This window comes from Salvelinus alpinus, chromosome 20, assembly GCF_045679555.1.
Source record: "Salvelinus alpinus chromosome 20, SLU_Salpinus.1, whole genome shotgun sequence".
Taxonomy (NCBI): Eukaryota; Metazoa; Chordata; class Actinopteri; order Salmoniformes; family Salmonidae; genus Salvelinus; species Salvelinus alpinus.
This window is the reverse complement of record NC_092105.1, coordinates 40328754-40352510: the sequence shown is the minus strand read 5'-3', so window position 1 is coordinate 40352510 and position 23757 is coordinate 40328754. Positions and strand designations below refer to the sequence as shown.

General features: G+C 42.4%; 1 protein-coding gene across 1 annotated transcript; it reads right to left on the bottom strand.

Annotated features, from left to right (window-relative positions):
• Positions 1-191: 191 nt before the first annotated feature.
• tlk1a (tousled-like kinase 1a) lies at positions 192-22530 on the bottom strand. Its single transcript, XM_071355787.1, has 22 exons — positions 22187-22530; positions 11192-11322; positions 10953-11024; positions 8951-8989; positions 8591-8666; positions 8435-8478; positions 8089-8184; positions 7814-7900; positions 7621-7713; positions 7251-7361; positions 6993-7129; positions 6598-6786; positions 6406-6472; positions 5936-6033; positions 5553-5634; positions 5368-5459; positions 4972-5061; positions 4720-4889; positions 4472-4607; positions 2708-2819; positions 2513-2620; positions 192-2231 (listed from the first exon to the last, which is right to left on the bottom strand). The coding sequence occupies exons 1-22, from the start codon at positions 22293-22295 to the stop codon at positions 2061-2063; spliced, it is 2310 nt and encodes a 769-aa protein (XP_071211888.1). The 5' UTR covers positions 22296-22530; the 3' UTR covers positions 192-2060.
• Positions 22531-23757: the final 1227 nt, after the last annotated feature.

Genomic DNA, 23757 nt, shown 5'->3' with positions numbered 1-23757 from the left:
ACTCTTTTAAGGGGGGGGGGGGGGTTAGAAGGATTACTTTATCCTATCCTAGGTATTCCTTAAAGAGGTGTGTCAGGACTACACTGACTGAAAAGGCCCAACTTCATCCACCCATCAAAACATACAAGTCACAGAACACTGGAGAGCTCCTCCCATCGTAGTCTCCAAAATAAATCCATTGTATAGCATGCTGTGATTCCCTGGTATTTATCATCGTCATCATTTATTGTTTTTACAGAACTGTACATTTTGTACCCAGAGTGGAACATACAGCCCTAAAAATTAAGAGCAACATCAAAAGCAGCAAAAATTTAAAACAAATCGAGAAAAAAATAATAAAGTACAAGAGAAGTTGTTAAAGGTCCAATGCAGCCATTTTTATCTCAATATCAAGTCATTTCTGGGTAACAAATAAGTACCGTACTGTGATTTTTAATAGAAAACATGATCAGAAACAAAACATAGCAATTTCTGAAGCAAAGAATTGATAGTGGTCTGAGTGGGGAAGGGAAAAAGTGAAAACTAGCTGTTATTAGCAGTGAGGTTTGGAACTCTTTCTTATTGATCTATAAACTAATTTACTGCCTGGAGATGTCAGCAGGCAGGCGAAAACTCAATCCCACCACACAGGCAAACATTTCAGGTGGTCTTGTCAAACAGCTCTTAAACTAAAGGGCATCATCATAATTATCACAATTTCACAGTATTATTCCAACCTCAGTGTGGTAATGTGTATACAAAACAAAGGGAAAAATCACTGCACTGGGCCTTTAAACATTTGTACAGAATGGTACAGCTGCAGTTCGAAATCTGAAAATCGTTTTCTGTACAGCAAATATACATGTACTCTCAAAGAAATTCATTAAAATCTTCCTGCATAGGATTCTGTACATTGACATTTGGTTATTTTGTGCATTCAACATTAGTATGCTGCCTGGGCCTAAATGACAGATCCCACATATGCTAAAAATTACATTCTCATGGCTAATTGAACAACTCAAAACCCAACACTTTCTGAAAATAAAAAACATACAGCCAAATTGATGGTGAAATCATTAAAGACCTACAAAAAAAAAAAAAAACGACTGTCCACTCCTAGAAGTTAAATCACCCCGGCAGGACCATGTTCATTCTTCGAAACGGCGGGCTGCCAGGTATCCCTTAGGCCCTGTAAGGCTTCCACCAGCAAGTGTCCAGTCACATTTATTCAAGTACTGTCTGTAGCAGTGCTCTATTCAACCTTCACAAGGTAATATACTCATGTTCTTTTAAACATCCGTTCATTAATAAGTCTTTAGTAAACACCCATTTGAAATCCAGCACAGTCCAGGCAAAGGCCAAATTCAACACCATTCAGTCTGCAGGGTCCAAATGCCTTCCATACACCGCTGGTTGGCAGGCAGCTCCTCTCCCACACACCTGGTCCTGTGGGGGAGAGGGCTCTGCAGGCGTGGTGGTGCAGCCAGTCAGTCAGTGGGGGGAGAGGGCTCTGCAGGCGTGGTGGTGCAGCCAGTCAGTCAGTGGGGGGAGAGGGCTCTGCAGGCGTGGTGGTGCAGCCAGTCAGTCAGTGGGGGGAGAGGGCTCTGCAGGCGTGGTGGTGCAGCCAGTCAGTCAGTGGGGGGAGAGGACTCTGCAGGCGTGGGTGGGGGGAGAGGGCTCTGCAGGCGTGGGTGGGGGGAGAGGGCTCTGCAGGCGTGGGTGGGGGGAGAGGGCTCTGCAGGCGTGGTGGTGCAGCCAGTCAGTCAGTGGGGGGAGAGGGCTCTGCAGGCGTGGTGGTGCAGCCAGTCAGTCAGTGGGGGGAGAGGGCTCTGCAGGCGTGGTGGTGCAGCCAGTCAGTCAGTCAGTGGGGGGAGAGGGCTCTGCAGGCGTGGTGGTGCAGCCAGTCAGTCAGTCAGTGGGGGGAGAGGGCTCTGCAGGCGTGGTGGTGCAGCCAGTCAGTCAGTGGGGGGAGAGGGCTCTGCAGGCGTGGGTGGGGGGGAGAGGGCTCTGCAGGCGTGGGTGGGGGGAGAGGGCTCTGCAGGCGTGGTGGTGCAGCCAGTCAGTCAGTGCACAGCCGGCCCTCAGTATGAGATGATGCTGGAGGAGGCAGGTCCTGAGCCACCAGCGCCCAGCTGCAGATTCCCTGAAGAGCTGGACCTCCTCATGTGAGGGAGCAGGTAGGAATCCCTTCCCAGTTGGTGAACATCAAACCGGTCCTCCTTCCTGTATGCCAAGCAACGCCTTATAAAGGCCTTGGGGAATAAAGGAGACATCATTCAAAAGACAGCACTCAGAACCAATTAAATGAAACATTGGAGCAAGACGCTGAGTATGATGGCGATCATGACTTATGGCTGGACAGAAATGCATCTCAAAAGGGGCTGTAATGTCAGTCTCTTATATGAACACTAGAGGTCTCAACAAAAGCAATGTTTATACAGGAATTGCTTAATCATAAAACAATCCCAAAGTATTAAATAGAAGTGACAGTTGCAGTCAGATGGTAATATCCAGAACAACTTTTCCCACAGACCTTTGCTTCATTACTGGCAACAGGCTTGACAGGAAACTGAACTTCGGTTGCTTTAAGAATTGTGTTCTCCTGCAGGATATCCTGCTGAGACTGATTGTGACCAAATGGCTGAAAGATAAAAAAAAATAAGGCGACGAGTTAAGTGTTGTGAAAATAAGTTATTTTAGTCGATAAAGCCAGTTCTCTAACACTTACTTTTCTTCCATATAAACACTGGAAAAAGATGATGCCAACAGACCACACGTCCACCTTGTTGGAGATCTTTGGAGGTTCTTTGCCAACAACAAAACACTCAGGAGGCAAGTACCTTTGAGAGAACACAAAACAAAATCTGTCCATAAGTCTAGCATCATATCATCAAAATCATGTGCTGGTCCTGATACAGAGCCTTCAGAAAGTATTCGTACACCTTGACTTATTCTAAAGTTGTGTTACAGCCCGAATTCAAAATATATCTCACCCATCTACACACAATACCCCATAATGACAAAGTGAAAACATGTTTAGACATTTTTGCTAACTTATTGAAAATTAAATACAGAAATCACATTTACATAAGTATTCACACCACTGAGTCAATACTTATGTAGAAGCACCTTTGGTGGCAATTACAGCATTGAGTCACCTTGGTTAGATCTATCAGCTTTGTACATCTAGATGTGGGGATTTTCTCCCATTCTTCCATGCAGATTTTCTAAATCTCTGTTAAGTTAGATGGGGAGCAGCAATCTTCAAGTGTTTCCACACATTTTTAAATGAGATTCAAGTCTGGGCCACTCAAGTACTTTCACAATCTTGTTCTGAAACCATTCCAGTGTTGCTTTGGCTGTATGCTCGGAGTCATTGTCCTGTTGGAACGCAAATCTAAAGGTAATTTGCACTCTGAAGCAGGTTCTCATCAAGGATTTCTCTGTATTTGGCTCCATTTCCTCTATCCCTACCAGTCTCCCAGTCCCTGCTGCTGAAAAGCATCCCAATGCTGCCACCACAATGCTTCACGGTAGGGATGGTGTTAGATGGGTGATGAGCTGTGCCTGACACAGCACAGACACAGCACTTTGCATTCAGGCTAAAGAGTTACATTTGTCTCATCAGACCACAGAATCTTTTGTCTTATGCTCGGAGTCGTACACGTGCTATTTTGCAAACCCCAGGCATGCTGTCATGTGCTTTTTTCTCAGGAATAGCTTCCGTCTGGCCACTATCCCATAAAGACCAGATTGGTGAAGTGCTGTAGAGACTGTCGTCCTTCAGGTTCTCCCATCTCAGCTAAGGAACTCTGTAGTTCTGTCAGAGTAGTCAATGGGTTCTTAGTCACCTCCCCGACAAAGGTCCTCCTTGCCCGGTTGCTGAGTTTGGTTGGCCAGCCAGCTCTAGGCCGAGATTGGGTAGTTCCATATTTGTCGTCTTTTCCCAAATGATGGTGACCACTGTGGTAATAGGAAACTTAACACTCTAGAAATTGTTTTATACCCATCCCCAGATATATGCCTCATCACAATTCTATCTCAGAGAACTACTGACAGTTCTTTGGGCTTCATGGTAGAATTTCTGCTCTGACATGCACTGTCAACTGCGGGACCTTACATAGACAGGTGTGTTTCTTTCTAAATCATGTCCATACAATTTGGCCACCGGTGGACTCCAATCAAGTTGGAATGACATGTCAAGGATGATCAAAGGAAATTGGATGCACCCAAGCTCAAATTGGAATGTCAAAGGAAAGGGGTGTGAATACTTATGTAAATTACATATTTCTGTATTTAAATTTGCCAAAAAAATCCCTTTGTTTTACCATCGTCATTATGGGGTATCATGAGATGGGTGAGAGAAAAAAAAAATCTACTTAATCCATTTTGAATTCAGGCTGTACCAAAACAAAATGTGGAATAGGTCAAGGGGTGTGAATACTTTGAAGGCACACTGCATATTTATCCATATATGGTGGCAGTTCACTACCAGTAGGTCCCTGCTCCTTGTGAGGTCAGGTCCATGCCATCTGCACCGTAGCTGTCGTCATCCATGATTTTGGACAAACCGAAGTCTGTGATTTTAATTTCCCCACAAGCTGTGCCATCCACAAGCAGGATGTTACCTTGAAATTGGAACAGAACAAATGAGCACATAGCCTCAGAGAACATGGGATCTCTTTACAGATGGAAAGGTAATCATACTATCCCTGCAGTGTGTGAAGTGTGTCTGTTCACCTGGCTTGAGGTCATAGTGGATTATGGGGGGCTTGATTTCGTTCAGGTATCGGAGAGCATTCACAATCTGCATGACAATGGAGCGGGCCTCCTTTTCTGACATTAGCTTGTGCTGCTTCAAGTAGAAGTCCAGGTCATTTCCTTCACAGTACTCCAAAACTGTGCAAAACCTGTGAGGGCAATGTGTAAAAGGCAGTGATGAGAGGATGTCATGAGAACATATCGTCAGTACAATGAGGAAGGGTCACTTACGTGTCTGTGTCCAGTGAGAAGTAGTCATACAGCTTGACGATTCTGGGGTGGTCCAGCTGCTTGTGTATTCTGTACTCTCGACAGGCGTGTCTGCAACAAGGTGAGCGGTGTTACAATGGGCAACCAAATGAATGAATCAAGACAGTAGGGGCGCAGAGGTGGAGGTATGACTGATTGATTGGCTAACCCAGACACAAAGCTTACGGACTCGAACAACCAAAGGCTTAAAGCCAGCGAATTACACATAAAACTGTGCCATTGTTACAGTAATTCATAAAACTGACTCTGCTTTTCTAAAATTATCTAAAGCAGAGCAATGCTTTTTAAAAACTTACTTTTCACAGTGTTGATGAACAGAACATGGCGAAAGTGGCAATTATTTAATGTTGAACATACTTGTGATAGTTCTCTTTTTTCTCCTCCCTCCAGTTCTTGTTGAGCTGGTGAATTTTCACAGCAGCATACCGTTGCTCAATCAAGTCAAACGCCTATAATAAACAAACAGAAAAGTTCTGACTGGTCTATTCAAACAAAGACTTGCAGAGGCAACTGATGACACATGAAAACTCCGATAGACTCACCTTGTAAACTTCACTAAAGCCTCCTCTTCCCAGAAGATGCAGAAGTAGATACCTCTCGTTCAAAGTCGGATGGTCTTTGAATCTTTAGCAGGAGAAAGAAAAAAGAAGAAAAAGGTAACCAACTCATTACAAACGAAGTCAAATGGTAGGACTTCCACCAACACAAAAACTAGTAATCCCTATAAAGACATTAAATCAGACCTTGTTACTGAAATGCTAGTCAGTGAAAAACTGGCTCATTTTACCTCAAGTTGCAGAATGGAAAACTGACATCCAGAATGATTTGTAACATACTGTGAAAAACACCATGACATGGCCATTACTGCCTCACTGAACAATCTATGGTTGTCGTCACAGAGATTCATTCCAGTGATCAGACTCACTGTGAACTGTCCTCATTATTTATTCTCTTAAGTTCCCGAATGTGAAGGTTCCGTACTCTCTCCAAACGCTCCAACTCCGCCTGGATTTCAGCTTCTTCCTGTAATGATTCACACAAACAGACATAAAAAGGAACATCAGAGGACTGACTACAAGGAGAGGGGAGCGCATCAAAACCCACTTCTACACCGAGGCTGACAAGTCATTTTAAAAACTAACGGTTGACGTGGTAGAAAGTCTGTCTAGGGAAATCCGTCTGATGCTTAATCCCTAGGAAAACTAATAGTTCAATATACTATAAGGTTTGTAGAAAAGAATAGTCCACAGAATCTCTAGGTAGTCAAACTAATAGTGGTTCTATATCCGGATGTCTTATCCCCATTTCATTGTCTTGATGAACAATGTGACATGAAACAATGAAAGGTCAGCTCGTGTTGCCTGGCCCTGCCAGGTTGGGCATCTACACACTGACCTTTTTGAGATGCCCGAGTCGCAGTTTGTAAATCTCCTCCTGCTCATGGTACTCTGCTAGAGTCAACCTTTGGAATGAACCAACAAAATAAACGACTAATGAAGGCAACAGGATCAGGCATACATGTTCATAGATATCTAGCGTCTTGTGTGTTTAGGCTTAGCCACAAGTAAGGAGGACAAGGGCACTCACAGCTGAGGTAGGCTGGGCTTGAGAAAGGGATCGTTCTCCGCTCCGTTCACTGCCTTGGTTTTGCGTTGCTTTGGCTCAGAGTTTGTGGTTGGTGCTTGGGAGTTGCTGGAGGATGGGGGTTTCCTCTTTGCTAGGAGTTTTCTCTGCTTCTCGATTTCCTCCCTCTGTTGGTTTATCCACTCTTGCTGTCTGCAGATAATGTTATATGCAATCAATACCATTTCCGCTAAGCTTGTGTTTAACCCTGGCTAAGGCTTTAGAATAAAAAGGAAAATTATACATTTTAGTACTAATTCTACAGATGTCTTTGATACCTGGTTGAAAGAGAAATACATGTAGCTTGCCAACCATACCATAGTTGAAAGTCAAGTTGACCTGGAGTCTAAGGTACTCACTTGACTAGGTTTTGGAAGGCAAAGCCATCTGTCCACTGCTCTGTGAAGGAGGCTCCATGTCGTACAGTGGTAAAATGGCCTAACCGTAGTCTGTCCTGCATACTCTTCTCCCGGCACGCCTGCTTTTCCTGGGTGCTCTAAGCAACATATACACAATGTCAAACATCACAGACTGATACGCAATACCAGATCACTCATACGGAAATGCAAAAGCCAGACATGCCGGGCTTTAGACGTTCCACTTTGAAGTGAAAGTACCTTTTCTATGAGCAACTTCTTGCTCATGGTGATGCATTTATTTAAGCGTTCTTTGTACTTTTCAAGTAATTTCTGTTGTTCATCTATCTGTCTCCTGAGATCACAGTTTGCCTACGGAGAAACACACATTAGGTTAATCATTACAATTCTAACACCTAGGACATCTAAACAGAATTAAGACTGTCAGTCTAGCATGGATAACATGCATTTTTGTATGTACTTGAGTCCACTGGCAGCACACCGAGCTGTGTTTTAATTGATCTGTGTTCAGTTGTGCTTGAGTAATATATCCCTGACACTTAAAGTTCTTAAGTCCCTCATTGAGTTTATGCTGAGGTTTTGTTTGTGCTCATTAGACAGCTTTTCTTACCCTAAGCAAATCATCTATTCTGCCTTCTTTTTTCTCAAGGTCCAGGTTATTGTTACTTTCAAGGGCAGCCAACTTGAGCCCCGTCAGGTCAGTCTGCAACAAAAACAAATAGAACAAATTCTTAAAATGCTCCAACACAATGTCAGTTATTCAAAAAGTGCTAAATACACATACTAATGGTTGTCATCCTCACCTGCACACATTTGACTGCTAACTGCTTAGGATGCATCACATGGTCCCCAAAAGACAGACTCGTAGGAGATGAGCTGTTTTGCATAATCTGAAACACAAGGGACAACAATTGTTTGCATATCTAATTGTCCCATCAATATTACTTATAAACATTGACTGTTTAAAATAGGCCGGTCTGGCTCTGGGCTCTTCTGGCCTGGACAAGGATACTTACCTTCTTCTGTTTCAAATGGCAACAAGCGGTAAATTAATTGAAGTGGATATAGGGTAACTTACACTGGAACCCTGCGCGGTGTGGGAATGTGAGTTCTGGGGTGAGCGGATCACTGGGGGGAGACCTCTCACAGGACTGGACCCGTTCCCTCCTTGGAACTGGAGAAAGAGAGGCCACCAGTGTGAGTACCATCATTGCCTGCCACTTGGCAAAAACAGAGGCACAGAAAGCCTCCTTTATGTTAGGTTCTGTTTACTGCCTCTGAGTGAAATGGAGCTTCATTGATATTCTCCAAAACAGAACACCTCTCAGATGAACACCAAACGTGGTGCTCCAGCACACAGGGACATTAAAAGTAGAACTTAAATTTAAAAAACATTTAGCATGCTCCCAACTCATGTAACTTACATCAAAATAATCACTAATTTTGGGTCCTCGCACGATAGACTTCCCTGTGAGAGAGAAAATACATTTACCATTGACTTTCATTTATAAATTATGGCCATCATACAGCAGTGACTATATGTACCCGGAGTATAACAGAAACAGCTTAAGGGAAGTTACCTTGGCTGCTCTCTGATTGGATATCAGGTTTCCTTTTTCTTCCTCTGGATGATTCAGAGTGTTTCTTTTCAGGAGTCTGTCCAAAAAAAAAAAGATTTTAACCAATAACCACCATCATCTGGTAGGTTGTACAAGTACAGTTACTTTGATTCCTTGAAATGTCAAGATGAGGATGTAATGACTGTTTTGAAAAACAAAAGCGTTGTGAATATACTGTAGCAGCAGCAAAATGCCTAACCTACAGCCTGCTAGGGAGTTCCTGAATGTAGGTGAACTGACCGACCACTGCTGTCTACCGCCCAGCAGATGACAAATGAAGGGGAACATAGCCTAGTATTCCAAATACAATGGCGTACCTACCGAATATGCAGGAGAGCTCCCCCTTTTCACATCGGAGCTCTGCAAACACAAGAGGGGTACAGAGAATGAGTTCAATGTAATGAAAAACATAACTAATATCGTTTATAATTAGCCTGTTTTGACAGATTCATTGTATTGGAAACCTTAAGACTGTAATGAAATAATTTCAACAGTTGAGAGAGGATGTTTATCTACGGCCAATGCAGCCCGTTGGCAGTTTTGGGCCACAGGCTGTGAGAAATAAAGATTAGAAAAGCGACTACAGCAGGTAACTGTGGCACAAAGATTAACTAGCCTTTTCTTTTTTTTCTCCCCAAGTTCGTGGTATGCAATTGTTAGTAGTTACTGTCTTGTCTCATCGCTACAACTCCCGTACGGGCTCGAGAGAGACGAAGGTCGAGAGCCATGCGTCCCCCGAAACACAACCCAACCAAGCCGCACTGCTTAACACAGCGCGCATCCAACCCGGAAGCCAGCCGCACCAATATGTCGGAGGAAACACCGCAACACCTAGCGACCTGGTCAGCGCGCACTGCGCCCGGCCCGCCACAGGAGTCGCTAGTGCACGATGAGACAAGGATATCCCTACCGGCTAACCCGGACGACGCTAGGCCAATTGTGCGTCGCCCCATGGACCTCCCGGTCGCGGCCGGCCGCGACAGAGCCTGGGCTCGAATCCAGAATCTCTGGTGGCACAGCTAGCACTACGATGCAGTGCCTTAGCCTCCCGGGTGGCGCAGTGGTCTAAGTAGCCTTTTCTAATGTCTGATTCAAATCTCAATGACAGAGTATACACACACTGCCCAATTCTGAACTTTTGACCAATCACAGATCTTTTTCAGAACTGATTTGATTGGTCAAAATACCAATTAGTTAAAAATGGACTGCCTGTGTAAACGAAGCCTTCAGGAAATAAACTTATGAGGAAAAAAAACAAGATCTCCCAATAACAAGGAATAATCATGATCAACTAATTTAATTAATTACCAACCAACAAGATAACATGAGGATTTTTTCTGCCCTACAAAAGAAAAACATTAAAATGTTTAAACTGAGAAAACCCAAACTAAATCAAAAAGGAGTAGCCCACTTCAACCGTGACATTTATGCAAAACCCCAGGACCAGGACAGAGCCTTGTGCAGAGAATCTGCTGACAGGTGCTAGTCTGATTGAGTGTGTCAACAGTGCATCATTAGGGAGTGTATGACGTATGGTAGCATCTGTGTGGGTGACATCTGTGCAGATTCAGCAGCAGAGGAGGCCAGAGAGGATTTATTCTGCCTCCTCTCCACCCCTAGATCATGCTCACACATAGGCCTCCATCAGTGACTTATTAAACCAGTCAAACTGTACAGAAGGGAAGGGAGCAGACAGTCACCTGCACAGTCGGGTTGCTAGTATACACACACACTCCACTGCAGTGGTTCAGGCTTCTTTATTCCACACAATGTTGGAGCCCACCACCCCACACAAACAGGCTGCGACACTGGAGCCCCTCCCAAGTTGGAAGCCATTTGTGTTTTGCCTTCATTAGCGTAGAGCTGTGCTGCCAAACACAGGAAAACAGCGTGGAGGGAGGTACAGACACAGCATGACGCCTGTGATCAGGCTGCCCTGGCACAGACCGTGTTTGTACAGAGAGGCATGATGCGTCACAAGAAGGCAGTTTAATTACAACAAGATTCCGCACATTTTTATTCTCTCTAGAGCTAGCTCCATCTTAGGTTGCGTCTGACATTTTCACCAGTGACAGAGGATCATGAGGGTCCAGCTTCTCTCCCTCTGTGGGATCTCCCTGCTCACACCAACCAGCCCACATCTAACATCCAATCAAAACATAGGTTTAATCCAAACAAAGGATGGAATGTCAGACAAAAAAAACAGAAAAGCCTTGGAAACCAGTTATATTGTCTGACAAGAGCCTGTTCAAACAAACATATACATTGATTCATTATATAATGTTTAATTACAACTGTAAGAACACCATGTTAAGAAACATACCTCTGACTCTTTGTCACTGGAGGACCCCAGGCTTCCAAAACTTTGATTTGAAGAGTCATTGTTCATCATGCCCTGAAAATCAAAAAACAGAAGTACTTCATAACATTCTTCTGAAAAGAAACCATGACAACTATTTACTTTATTTTTGTTACACAAAATAAGCCTAACAGACAAATAGACTAGCTGAAAACATGCAGCCAAGTGTATGGGGATCAGGGGTTTGAGGCAAGTGCACACACTTTGGTTCCCCCGCTGGTGCTGCCAGTGCTGCCCCCGGTACTGCCCCCAGTGCCAGTGACCGTGCCCATGAAGCGAGCCTCCAGCAGCTCCTGTCTCCGGGGGTCCAGGCTGTGCAGCTCCTCCATGGTGCCTGGAAGAGAAGAGAAACACCGTCACAGAATATTAACCACTTATTGCCTACTCCTCCTTACATCCCTCAGTCATCGCTGCAGAGTAGACCTGACTGCATCATGATCATCACTTCTATGTCAGGCTTTATTTGAAACGTTTAAGTAGGACATTTTATGAATGGTGACCATTAGAGTAGGATGCCAAGCCTCAAAAAAGGCTATACAGTCAATCATATCTCACAGCTGTTAGAAAAGGCTTTCCCACTCACAGCTGTCCCCTTGTGTTCGTTCTGAAGGTGAAATGTTATTGAGGCAATGCAGTCCAAATGGAAGTGTCTTGAGTTGTGTTTGTGTTCTACAGTCTTGTATGGGGGGGGGGGGGGGGGGTCACTGGGACAGGCAATGTAACATCACAATTTTTATGTTGCACCTTACTGAACTCTATCTTAATGTATAGCCTACTCAGTATCCTTACATCTACATATTCATTTAGGCCTATAAAAGGAAAACCAGAATGTCTGGCTCTTTTTACAATTTCTTCATGACAAAATTGAGACAAACTACAGAAAGCACAGTGAAGTCCACCACCATCTGAAAACTGTTGCATTTCATTGACTTGATCTGAAGCTTCGACCATAACTGAGACCAGGTATACAGCTAATTCAGACACAGGGATACTTCAGGATTTTGGCAATGAAGCCCTTTATCTACTTCCCCAGAGTCCAATGAACTCGTGGATACCATGTTTAGGTCTCTGCATGCAGTTTGAAGAAAGTTGCCAACTAGCGTTAGCGCAATTGCTAAATTGCGTTAGCGAAATTAAGAAGTCTACGGTAACTGCTAGCATGCTAGTAGATACAGTACCATAGACTTCCAGTCATTGCGCCAAAACTAGTTAGCACTGGCTCGCAAAATTTTCTTCAAGGGATGCAAATTTCGGCCAATTTCGTTGCCGATTAACCAACCCCTATTAACAAACAGTTAAATTCGTTCCAAACAGTAAAATGACACCGTTCTAAAAAGACGCATCTGATGCGAGCCGTTTCCTGTGACAGAGATGAACATCTCCGTTCGAAACTTTGAGGGAAAATGTAAACATGCAACAACGAGGATGGGTTGTTCATACGACTACGATTGTGCCTTTGGCTTCCGGACAACTAAATAAAGTTGATATGAAAACCAGTACTGCGAGAAAGTCTGAATCTCAGCTGTTTCATGCTGCTCCTCCCTCTCCCACTGCTCCCTGCATCAGTAATTTTTTGTTGTTGCATGGGCTGCATCTCAATCCACCGAATGGCAGCCTTTCGAATCTGCGGTGGAAGGTGGCCGAGCTGTTTGTCAGACCACGAGACGCCTCGAAAAATTGAAACCGTCTATATCATCCGAACAGTTTGGCATACTAACTAATATGACCACTCAATGGAAAGATGAGCCCCTCACTAACACAGCGATGTTCTTGGTTTTACTCGGTAGTAGTCGGTACCGACTACTACCAACTTGTTTGTAGCGTCCAGTTTGGGCTACACACTAATATGACCCGTCTATGGAAAGGTGAGAATCTCACAAACATGTCTGTTGTTTTGCTCTAGGACACCCACGAGTCTCACACGGCTCGTCTGAAGGTAGGCCGGGATCAGTACAAAAAAAATAAAAAAATAATAAATGAATGGAAGTATACCAAACATTAGGAAAAACAGTGCATCTGGCACCTACTACGATACCCAGTTCAAATGCAATTAAATATTTTGTCTTCCCCATTCACCTTCTGAATGGCACACATACACAATTCATGTCTCTAGGATTCAAAAATCTTTCTTTTGACCAGTCTCCTCCCCTTCATCTACACTGGTTGAAGTGGATTTACCAAATGACATCAATAAGGGATCACAGCTTTCAGGGCCTACAATTAACACCAGCCATGTTGGCGGGTGGTCAGGGCTCCACAGAGTGAGCATTTCACTTCCATTTATCAAAAGTTGACACCTACTCAATCCACAGTTTTTCTATCTATTTTTACTATTTCCTACATTGTAGAATAATAGTGAAGACATCAGAACTATGAAATAACACTTGGAATCAGAACAGACTAGTAGCTGTCCACACACCAACATACTTTTGGGTCTTGTAGTATCAATGTTTAAGTTTCAACTGCTAGGGAAAAGAAGAAAAAGAAAAGCTGCTACTGGTCATACTCAATTTCACAGGCACATATGACTAGTCACGTTACCACGTTAACTTCCCGCACTTAAAGGGGCAGGTGAATTTCTCTCAACTGTAATATTTTTGTGAAGACTTCAGTCACAAAATGTATGAAATTAAATATACCACATTATCTTACTAGTAGTACATTTATGGTTTTAGGAATATTACAAAGCACACTCATCTGCTTTTGTGTTTTGTTGGTGTAATTGCAAAAAAAACTATATTTTGTTTGTTAAAATCTGAGTGGGTGGTAGATTTTTCATCGCGCACTAGCGACTCCTGTGGCAGGCCGGGCGCAGTGCACGCTAACCAGGTCGCCAGGTGCACGGTGTTTCCTCCGACACATTGGTGCGGCTGGCTTCCGGGTTGGATGCACGCTGTGTTAAGAAGCAGTTGGGTTGGTTGGGTTGTGTTTCGGAGGACGCATGGCTTTCGACCTTCGTCTCTCCCGAGCCCGTACGGGAGTTGTAGCGATGAGACAAGATAGTAACTACTAACAATTGGATACCACGAAATTGGGGATAGAAGGGGGTAAAAAAAAAGAAAATAAGTAGTGATGCACCGATATGACATTTTTTTAAATAAAAGGTGATGATAAGCAGAAATAAGGGAGTACTATCTCATAGTAGTATATGTGAGTTTCTCTTTCAAACAATCCCCAGGCCTTGTACACAGCTAATAGCTAATAGCTTCATCCAAAGCAAGCAACCCTATCAGTAGCTAGCTAAGTAACAGTACAGATGAAAAATGATCAGGCCTACTGTACATCTTACTGTAGAAATGATTGTTGAAAACAAGTCTAGGTTGGAACCGTTGCTGTTAAAATACAACTCATCATTTTTAAACTGAACATCTACTGAGAAAGCAGTAGATGTTCTGGTCCTGTTTGTCACCAAATACTTATGTCAATCAGGGTTCTCAACTCTGGATTACTTAAACAAGTTCAGAAACAGTCTCAATGCTGAGCATGACCTCAGTGATACACTGTCAGAAACTGAGCCCAGAATAGACCTGCTTGTTGAAACACCTCTAATTAGGACTGTGTGTGTGTGTGTGTGTGTGTGTTTTAACGGTCTACATTCGTGTGCTTGTTTAAAACAAAATATATAATTTCAATTTAACTAGGCAAGTCAGTTAAGAACAAATCATTATTTACAATGACGGCCTACCCCGGCCAAACCTGGACGACGCTGGGATAATTGTGCACAGCCCTATTAGACTTCCAAACACGGCCGGAGGTGATACAGCCTGGATCAGTTTATTCCAGTTCAGAATAAATAAAAAACGGACTATTTTAACAGCAACAGCTCCAACCTTGACTTTCTTTCGACAATAATTTCTACAGTAAGAAGTACAGTAGGCCTGATCATTTCTCATCTGTACTGTTACTTAGTGCAACCCTATCAAAAAGCCTGCGTGTCTGTTCTGTTATCAGTTTGTTCCAGTTCAGAATGAAAATTATTTATTGCATTTTAAACAGCAACAGTTCCAACCTAGACAGATGTCAGCGTTTTTAAATGGGGGAAAATAAACATGAATAGCTATTTATATGGCCATTTCATTTCATTGTTATTTGTTTTTGTCTATATTGCATTTTTTAGGCATAAGGGCAATGAAATGTACCAATATTTACATATAGTTGCATATGTTCCTAAGCTTGGATCCCAGGAAAAACACAGAATTTCTCATTTGGGTCCCAGGCTAAAAAAGTTTAAGAACCCCTGATCTAAAGTCACACTGTTGCTACCGCCTGTAAAAGCTCAGTCCAGTTCAAAGTGAATGATGGCTGGCCCTTGTGGCAAATGGCTTATTTGCATAAAGGACCTACTGTAGCTCTGGTTGGCTATGGCACACCGGTCTGTAGACTCCCATCCTGGACGAGGCCGATGTTTAGGTTTTATTTACTCCATTGTCTATTAATTGTCCAAACGCACAGCCTGCTTTTCCACTATATTGCTATAGAATTTTCACATTTACAGAATGTTTGGGAACGACAGTATGAAAACGACCAAATAAGTACTCGCTTGTCAGAAAATGTAAAAAAGTTGTCATTCTTCCTGGAGGTTAAAAGGGGTCCTAAAATTCCAAATCAAACAACTAAATGTTCTTAGTAACAGCTTAGACTCTTAAGGATTAACTGTAAGGTAACATCAGGATTGACTAGGAATCCTGAAAACCTTCAGAATACGCTTGAAGATTTGTCCTGAGGAATACCCCAACCATAAAAGGTTGCAGAGAATCTGTTAAAAGGCATTATCAACGAGCTATCCACTTAGTTATAACTAAAAGATGTGATAAAGCAAAACTAATGAGGATTGTTCCCTTGTCACGTACAAAATAACAGCTGAAAGCAATTTCCTGAAGTCTGAAATGTTTAATAGGCAAAATGTCTGGTTACTTCATGTCTGAACAGAGAAAGGGAGATGTAATGTCCTAAATTTATACTCAAGATAACATTTTATAAACACTAAAATAGCTTAATCCCAGTACGTGGCTGACCACATTCTGCATGGTGAGTGTTCAAGGCAAACCAAACATGACACTAGGTGCTCTATATGAAGACACTTGTGTAATATATAAGTATGTGGACAGCCCTTCAAATTATTGGATTAGGCTACTTCAACCATACCCGTTGCGGACAGGTGTATAAAATCAAGCACACAGCCATACAATCTCCATAGACAAACATTGGCAGTAGAATGGCATTACTGAAGAGCTCAGTGACTTTCAACGTAGCAGTCATAGGATGCCACCTTTCCAACAAGTTAGTTTGTCAAATTTCTGCCCTGCTAGAGCTGCCCCGGTCAACTGTAAGTGCTGTTATTGTGAAGTCAAAACATCTAGGAGCAACAACGGCTCATTCGCAAAGTGATAAGCCACAAGCTCACAGAACGAAACCACCTAAAAGTCATCTTTCCTCGGTTGCAACACTCACTACAGAGTTCCAAACTGCCTCTGGAAGCCACGTCAGCACAAGAACTGTTTGTAGGGAGCTTCATGAAATGGGTTTCCATGGTCGAGCAGCTGCACACAAGCCTAAGATCACCATGTGCAATGCCAAGCGTCGGCTGGAGTGATGTAAAGCTGTCATTGGACTCTGGAGCAGTGGAACCACGTTCTCTGGAGTGATGAACCACGCTTCACCATCTGGCAGGCCAACGGACAAATCTGGGTTTTGCGAATGCCAAGAGAGTGCTACCTGCCCCAATGCATAGTGCCAACTGTAAATTTTGGTGGAGAAGGAATAAATGGTTCGGGCAAGGCCCCTTAATCTTAAAGCTACAGCATACAATGACATTCTAGACGATTCTGTGCTTCCTACTTTGTGGCAACAGTTTGGGGAAGGCCCTTCAGCATGACAATGCCCCCGTGTACAAAGCGAGGTCCATACAGAAATGGTTTGAGATAGTCATGGATGAACTTGACTGGCCTGCACAGATCCCTGACCTCAACCCCGTCGAACACTTTAGTGATGAATTGGAACTCCGACTGGGAGCCAGGCCTAATCGCCCAACATCAGTGCCCGACCTCACTAATGCTCGTGGCTGAATGGAAGCAAGTCCCCGCAGCAATGTTCCAACATCTAGTGGAAAGCCTTCCCAGAAGAGTGGAGACTGTTATAGCAGCAAAATGTTGGGACCAACACCATATTAATGCCCATGATTTTGGAACGAGACGGTCGACAAGCAGCTGTCCACATACTTTTGGGTCATGTAGTGTATGAGTTTCGATAATAGCCTATGCTAGATCTTTATCATTTCACATGTAAACAAGGATTTAAACTAGTAGGCTACATCCTAGACAGAGAATAGGATTGGACTGTCTCCCTATGGGAGACAGCTGACATGGCCTTTCTCTAACAAGCGCTCCATTTTGTATCAACAAAGGGCTATGAGGTCTCTTAACACCTGTTCAGTCAGTGCATCATGTCTGCTGCAACACTTCCTCTGTCAGAGCACAGATAGGACTAATGCCAGAGAGACACTGATTATTTACATATATCTTACCAAATGCAATGTCGGTCAAAAGTGAATCTACATCTCGGGTACTGCCATAAATCTTCTGAATTCTGCTCAACTATCCAGTAAAGTTAAAGACAGGGTGGAGGAAACGTCTAAATAAAGGCAAAGCCCTAGATGTATATCCTTTACAGACACCAGGTTTCCTCGGAGCAGTCAGTGTGTACATTACAAGCCCCTTTACTCTGGCCAGTACAGTTCATGGTGGTTTCCCACCAGCTTGTGGTTTACAGCACCCACAGACAAGACGACAGTTCCTCCACCTCGTCTAATATGAGCCTGGAGAACAATGCAGGTCTGTCTCCAAGACAATTCCCACAAGTGTAGTAGGCCCAAGGGACCTGGGCCTGGCTGTTTCACTTGGCTTTGACAGAGAGCACCAACGTATCAGAGCTGGAACAGAGAAAAAAACATGTACATCAAATTCTTCTCTGGCAGTTCTCTTAAAATCAAACACCCTTACGTCAACCTATCAAATAAACTACAAAATAGGTTGTTCTGAAAAAAATGTATGCGAGAGCTAGACTGTCTAAAATTAGGCCAGATAATGGTTCCCCTACATTGATCGCTCATTAGTGCTACTGTTTTTAAAGTGCTGCCACCAGTGACATGGCAATTGTAATTTGTTCCCTGTACTGGCTTCATATCAAAATCCAAAATAACCATCTGGATACCCATCGTTCCAATCCACTTTCCTCACCTACAATTTCAAATTCCCCTGAGAAACGGAACACTCCTGTTCATCTTACAAAAATGTCCACTGCAAGAAAAATATTTAATTGCCTAATTGTATAGCTCATATCATATACGTGCTACCATTCTATGACGTCAACTACCCTGTAATCTATATTAGAGTTTCCTTTTCATCTGCAGTCTGTGGATGCTGCAACACCAGATGCAGGCAGTCTCTCTAAAGTGAAATATGCAAAAGAAAGAAAAAAGACAACACCCTGGGGACAAAGGATCAGATACCACAGCAGGTTCCAAGACACCCAAGATGGATGCCCCTTAAGCTCATTTGTGGAGTAGAGGTGAAATAACTGTGGTGCACTTGGGCTCTAGAGAATCAATGTACAAACCCAGAACAGTGCAGTGCAACAATGCTATGCATCTCCTTTTGGAAAGATGAATTTGATTTAATATAATTGTATGTAACAGCTGCCCAAGTGGAACTTGTGAAATAAGGTATTTTGTATTTTTCACCAATATTGTAATAAGCAGCAGTTATGCACAACAATAACATTTTATAGTTAATCAAAAGTTGAAAGAATGTGACAAAATGAAAAACCAGCCATCATTTACAATATAGCCTAACAAAAACAAGCGAGGTTAAGGTGATGGAGTGCGGTAATGTTATGGCTTGCCAGTAGATATTTCAGTGCAACATGAAGTAACTTGAGAAATGTCATGTAACAAGGATGATGTAACACAGTAAATAATACTCGACTTAAATGCCAAATATCATTATCTACTTCAGATAGCCTAATGATTTTAGGGTTGAAATGAAGCACACAGACAGGTGCTAGAGAAAACACCCCTCTAACTGTTTTGAACCAACTCGTAACCTGGAAAAGCTTAATCGACAAGATCTAGATTGTCACTTTCATTTCTTTATGATGGTCTGAAGAACCAGGCTACTAGACACGGCTCTCACTTTACAGCAGCATCTCAGTGCATGCTCTCATACGAATCACCATTAACTTGGTAGTAAACACACCACAAAAACTATGGTCCTCTTCAAATAAAAGCATAATATTGCGTTGAGCGCACTTGATCTACAAGCGTTTTCATATTTTAAAAAGCCAGGAAAGCGTGGAGTGTAAGCCCTCTCTCTTTGGCAAGAAGGGATGATTTCCTAGACATTCTGCATAAATAAGTAGCCAATACATTCCAAGCAACCAAATTCAAGCCCCTGCACAGGCCAGTGGTTGAACCCTTAGAATGCTGTGGATGTCATTTGAGCTCCATGCTGTGCAACATAGTGTCCACCTGTTGACGACAGATACTTGGACAGTCATTCAAAAATCCAGTTAGCATAAGACTACGCCTATAGCTTAGATTCGGATCAAAATAAGTGGCACAATTTGTACACAGTTTGTATAAATCCACCAGAAAATATATTCTGGGTTACAATACTTTGACAACTCAACTATAGGCTAACTAGAGGATGCAGTTAATCTACTCATATTTCAACACTAAATGTTTTCCCATGCATGTAGGTCTTAACGTCTAATTAGGTAGTGAACAGAGTAAGTTTAGTACGCATTAGACAATTGTACTACTTTGATGCAGTTTAGTCTACTTTCTTCACATCAGTGGCCTTCTATACTAAGGGGTACTGTACTCAGTATTGTTAGGGTTACAAACAAACAAACTAAAAACATAGCCACCTAAGGAATGTGACCAACTAGCACAATGTCTAGAAATCAGTTATTCACTGCTGACAGAACATTTGCTCTAAATACATTACATGACCAAACATATGTGGACACCTGGTCGTCAAACATCTCATTCCAAAATTCTGGGCATTAATATGGAGTTGGTCCCCCCTTTGCTGCTATAACAGCTTCCACTCTTCTGGAAGGCTTTCCACTAGATGTTGGAACATTGCTGCGGGAACTTGCTTCAATTCAGCCACGAGCATTAGTGAGGTCGGGCACTGATGTTTGGCAATTAGGCCACGCTCACAGTTGGCATTCCAATTCATCCCAAAGGTGTTTGATGGGTTTGAGGTCAGGGCTCTGCAGTCCAGTCCTTCCACACTGATCTCGACAAACCATTTCTGTATGTACCTCGCTTTGTGCACGGGGGCATTGTCATGCTGAAACAGGAAAAGGCCTTCACCAAACTGTTGCCACAAAGTTGATAGCACAGAATCGTCTAGAATGTCATAGCGTAGCCCTAACCATGAAAAACAGCCCCAGACCATTATTCCTCCCCCACCAAACTTTACAGTTGGCACAATGGATTGGGGCAGTTAGCCTTCTTCTGGCATCCGCCAAACCCAGATTCGTCCGTTGGCTTCCAGCATGCTTCATCACGCCAGAGAACCCGTTTCCACTGCTCCAGAGTCTAATTGCAGGTGGGGGGGGGGGGGGGGGGGTTGTTTGAATTTAGAAAACACTCAGTTAAAATGTAATAATTTTGCTCCATGAAAGTATCCAGCATGTACACTGCCATCTTGTCCATTTCATATCTTCTCTCATTGAGACAGATGGGTGTCCACCCCAAATTGCTGCATATCATCGCACTCACCTGTCTCGATCAATGAGGGAAGATTTGAAAATAGACATGATTGTGGCATACACATTGGCACGCCAGTCTCCTTTCCACATCATTTAACACCTGATTTACTTAACAAAATGCACATCAATAGGTAGTCCAGGTAAGTCATGACATGGCACAAGGGGGGCTTTCTTTGTTCTCTATTGCTCCTTAAGCAAAGGGGAGGCCGATGACATAACCTCCCATAAAACCAACTCCATTAATGCCCTATTCCTTGAAGTTGGCAGTCGTGCCTAAAGAAAAACATTTTTTTTACCCTTTCGTGTGTGTACTTTCCTGTATTTATCCTTGGGATATCGCTTTTCAACAGGAAATGTTCAAAAACGCACTGGAGGATGTCTTTAAGGCCGTCAAATAATCCGTGCTAGGCCAAACAGTACCTAACATGTAATGGCTAATGAGCATCACATTAGCCCGCTACATCGCCTCAACATCTAGACTTGTGTCGGAAGTAATACACTGCCCAATTACAAACTATTGCCACCGTCCTGTCCACGCAAGCCATTGAAAATACATGGTGTGCCCTCATTAGCATAGTAATAGTTGGATACCTAATTTAGTCAATGAGTGCAATACAATTATAACCCCCAGTTTCTGAATCTGATATGGTCAATTGTACATTGTGTTTCCACAGCACAGTGTACCTAGCTGGTTACTGCAATAAAAAGGTGTCATCCCGACTTCATGTCAAAGGAAAGGAGGGTCGCCAGACATGCATTAGCTAGCTATGATATGTTGTTGAGATATATATTTGTATATAATTTCATACAGTCCACAGAATTCCGTTTAGATCTGGCAATACTGAATCCATAGGTCCACCATGTCATCTCTCGACCCTGATTTAAATCTGACATATTAGCTTGCTGTCAAGCAAATACAACATTCAACAACCGATAATAGCTAGCTAGCTAACGCTGTCAACGTAGCTAGCCGGTGGAGACAGCTAGCTAGCAGTATGTAGTTATTAAACTACCTAGCTATATTAGCTAGCTACCTTAGCTGGATAGCAAATTCTCTAGTGTTGATAGGCTACTACAGTACTGTAGTCGGTTAGCCAACTAGCTAACTACTCCACTTCAGCATGTAAACATCTACAATCTTCACTTATATTGCAAACAAAGAACACATGTATCAGTAGTTTAGGTACTGTGGCTAATGTTAAAACTAGTTAACGTTCCACATGTTATTTCTCATGGACATTTGAAGACACCACCAGCAAACACTCGTCTGTAATGGCTAGCTAGCAGGCTGCTGCACACCATGGCTTCGGTGTTACTCAGTTGCAATTCATTTCAAGATGACTCTTAACACGTACGACAAAACGACACACAAAACATGTAACTAGCAAATACTTTTGTTTCAATAATATTATTTTTACCTCCCTTGGCCTTCACCCCTGCCGTGATATGTTGCTGAGAAAGGGACGTGGAGATCTGGGACCAAGATGGCGTCCCCTCCAAACTTCCACTGTTACTTTGGACACTCATCAAGCTACTTTTTGAAACGACAAAGCAAACAAACACCGCTGTCAGTGGCAGTGAAATCTTGTGATTTTTTTAAAACCTGGCAATATTTAGACAGAAGTCCAGGTGCCATCGGTAACCTCATAACATGTTGGAATGTAACATTTTTGGACACAACCACATTAAGATCTCTGCGGTGGATCTTTAAGTTTCATTTGTAAAATTAACTTAATAAACTACCTTACATCAAACGTCACGCATCGTGTGCAAACATTATCGCGAGGTTCATGCTCCTAGGCAAAAATGTCACTAGTGGAAAAAGCCATCCAAATTGTGTGAACCAGAATATAGTAATTTATATACTGTATTATCAGTGTACATTTAATTTAGAAATTGATACAGCAGTACATAGACATGCACACACATGATAAAATATGTAATACAACAAACATAGCCGCGGGAACAGCACCCTGAAAAATCTTGAAGCAAAGAATATATATATATATATATATATATATATATATATATATATATATATATATGTATTATCTTTTTTTTCTCACAAAACTAGTGCACTGTGCCTTTACTAGTCCTGTATTAGCGGACTGATATATAACCATCTATAACAGGAATCATCTACTAGATTCAGCAATTTTTTCTTGAGCGGATGGTCAGGGGGCTGGAACATAATTACAAATAATTTGTAGACTGCAAATTGACCTCAATCATTTTGTTATATTTTTTTATTTAACCTTTATTTAACTAGTCAATAAGCCATAACATATATAATATTTCACTAAAACAATCATTTCACACCTTGCTAACATTGCTATAATATCACATATCGCTCTATTATGTGTGGGAATACTTTGGAACATATTTCGAAATTAGATCACTAGGAGCTGATTTGCTGGTGTTTTTACAGTATTTTATGTCCAACATTTAAAAATAAAAAAAACTTGGGGGCCAAATAAAATCCCCCACAGTCCGAATTTGAGTATCTGTTAAACAAATATAAATGAGGTCCCAAGCACTTTTAGCACTATGAAATACCTAAAAGTATTTTTTTTGCATGGAGTTAGAAAATAAGCAAACATAAAAGCACACAATAATAGCTACTGAATCATTTTTATTCAATACCACACAATATTTTACAAAAAATCTTTAATACTAAATAAAGAACACATTTAATGGAAAAAAATCTATTTGGTAAGCACGTTTCTTTGGTGAAAGAGTTGCATCCCACTGGGCACAAACTGGCTGAAAGTGTTCACAGCTCCAATACAGATGTGTTGGTCATTACTGAGACTTAACCTTTTTTCTGGGGCGGCAGGTACCCTAGTGGTAAGACCATTAGGCCAGTAACCGAAAGGTTGCTAGATCAAATCCCTGAGCTGACAAGGTAAAAATCTGTCGTTCTGCTCCTGAACAAGGCAGTTAACCCACTGTTCCTAGGCTGTCATTGTAAATAAGAATTTCTTCTTAA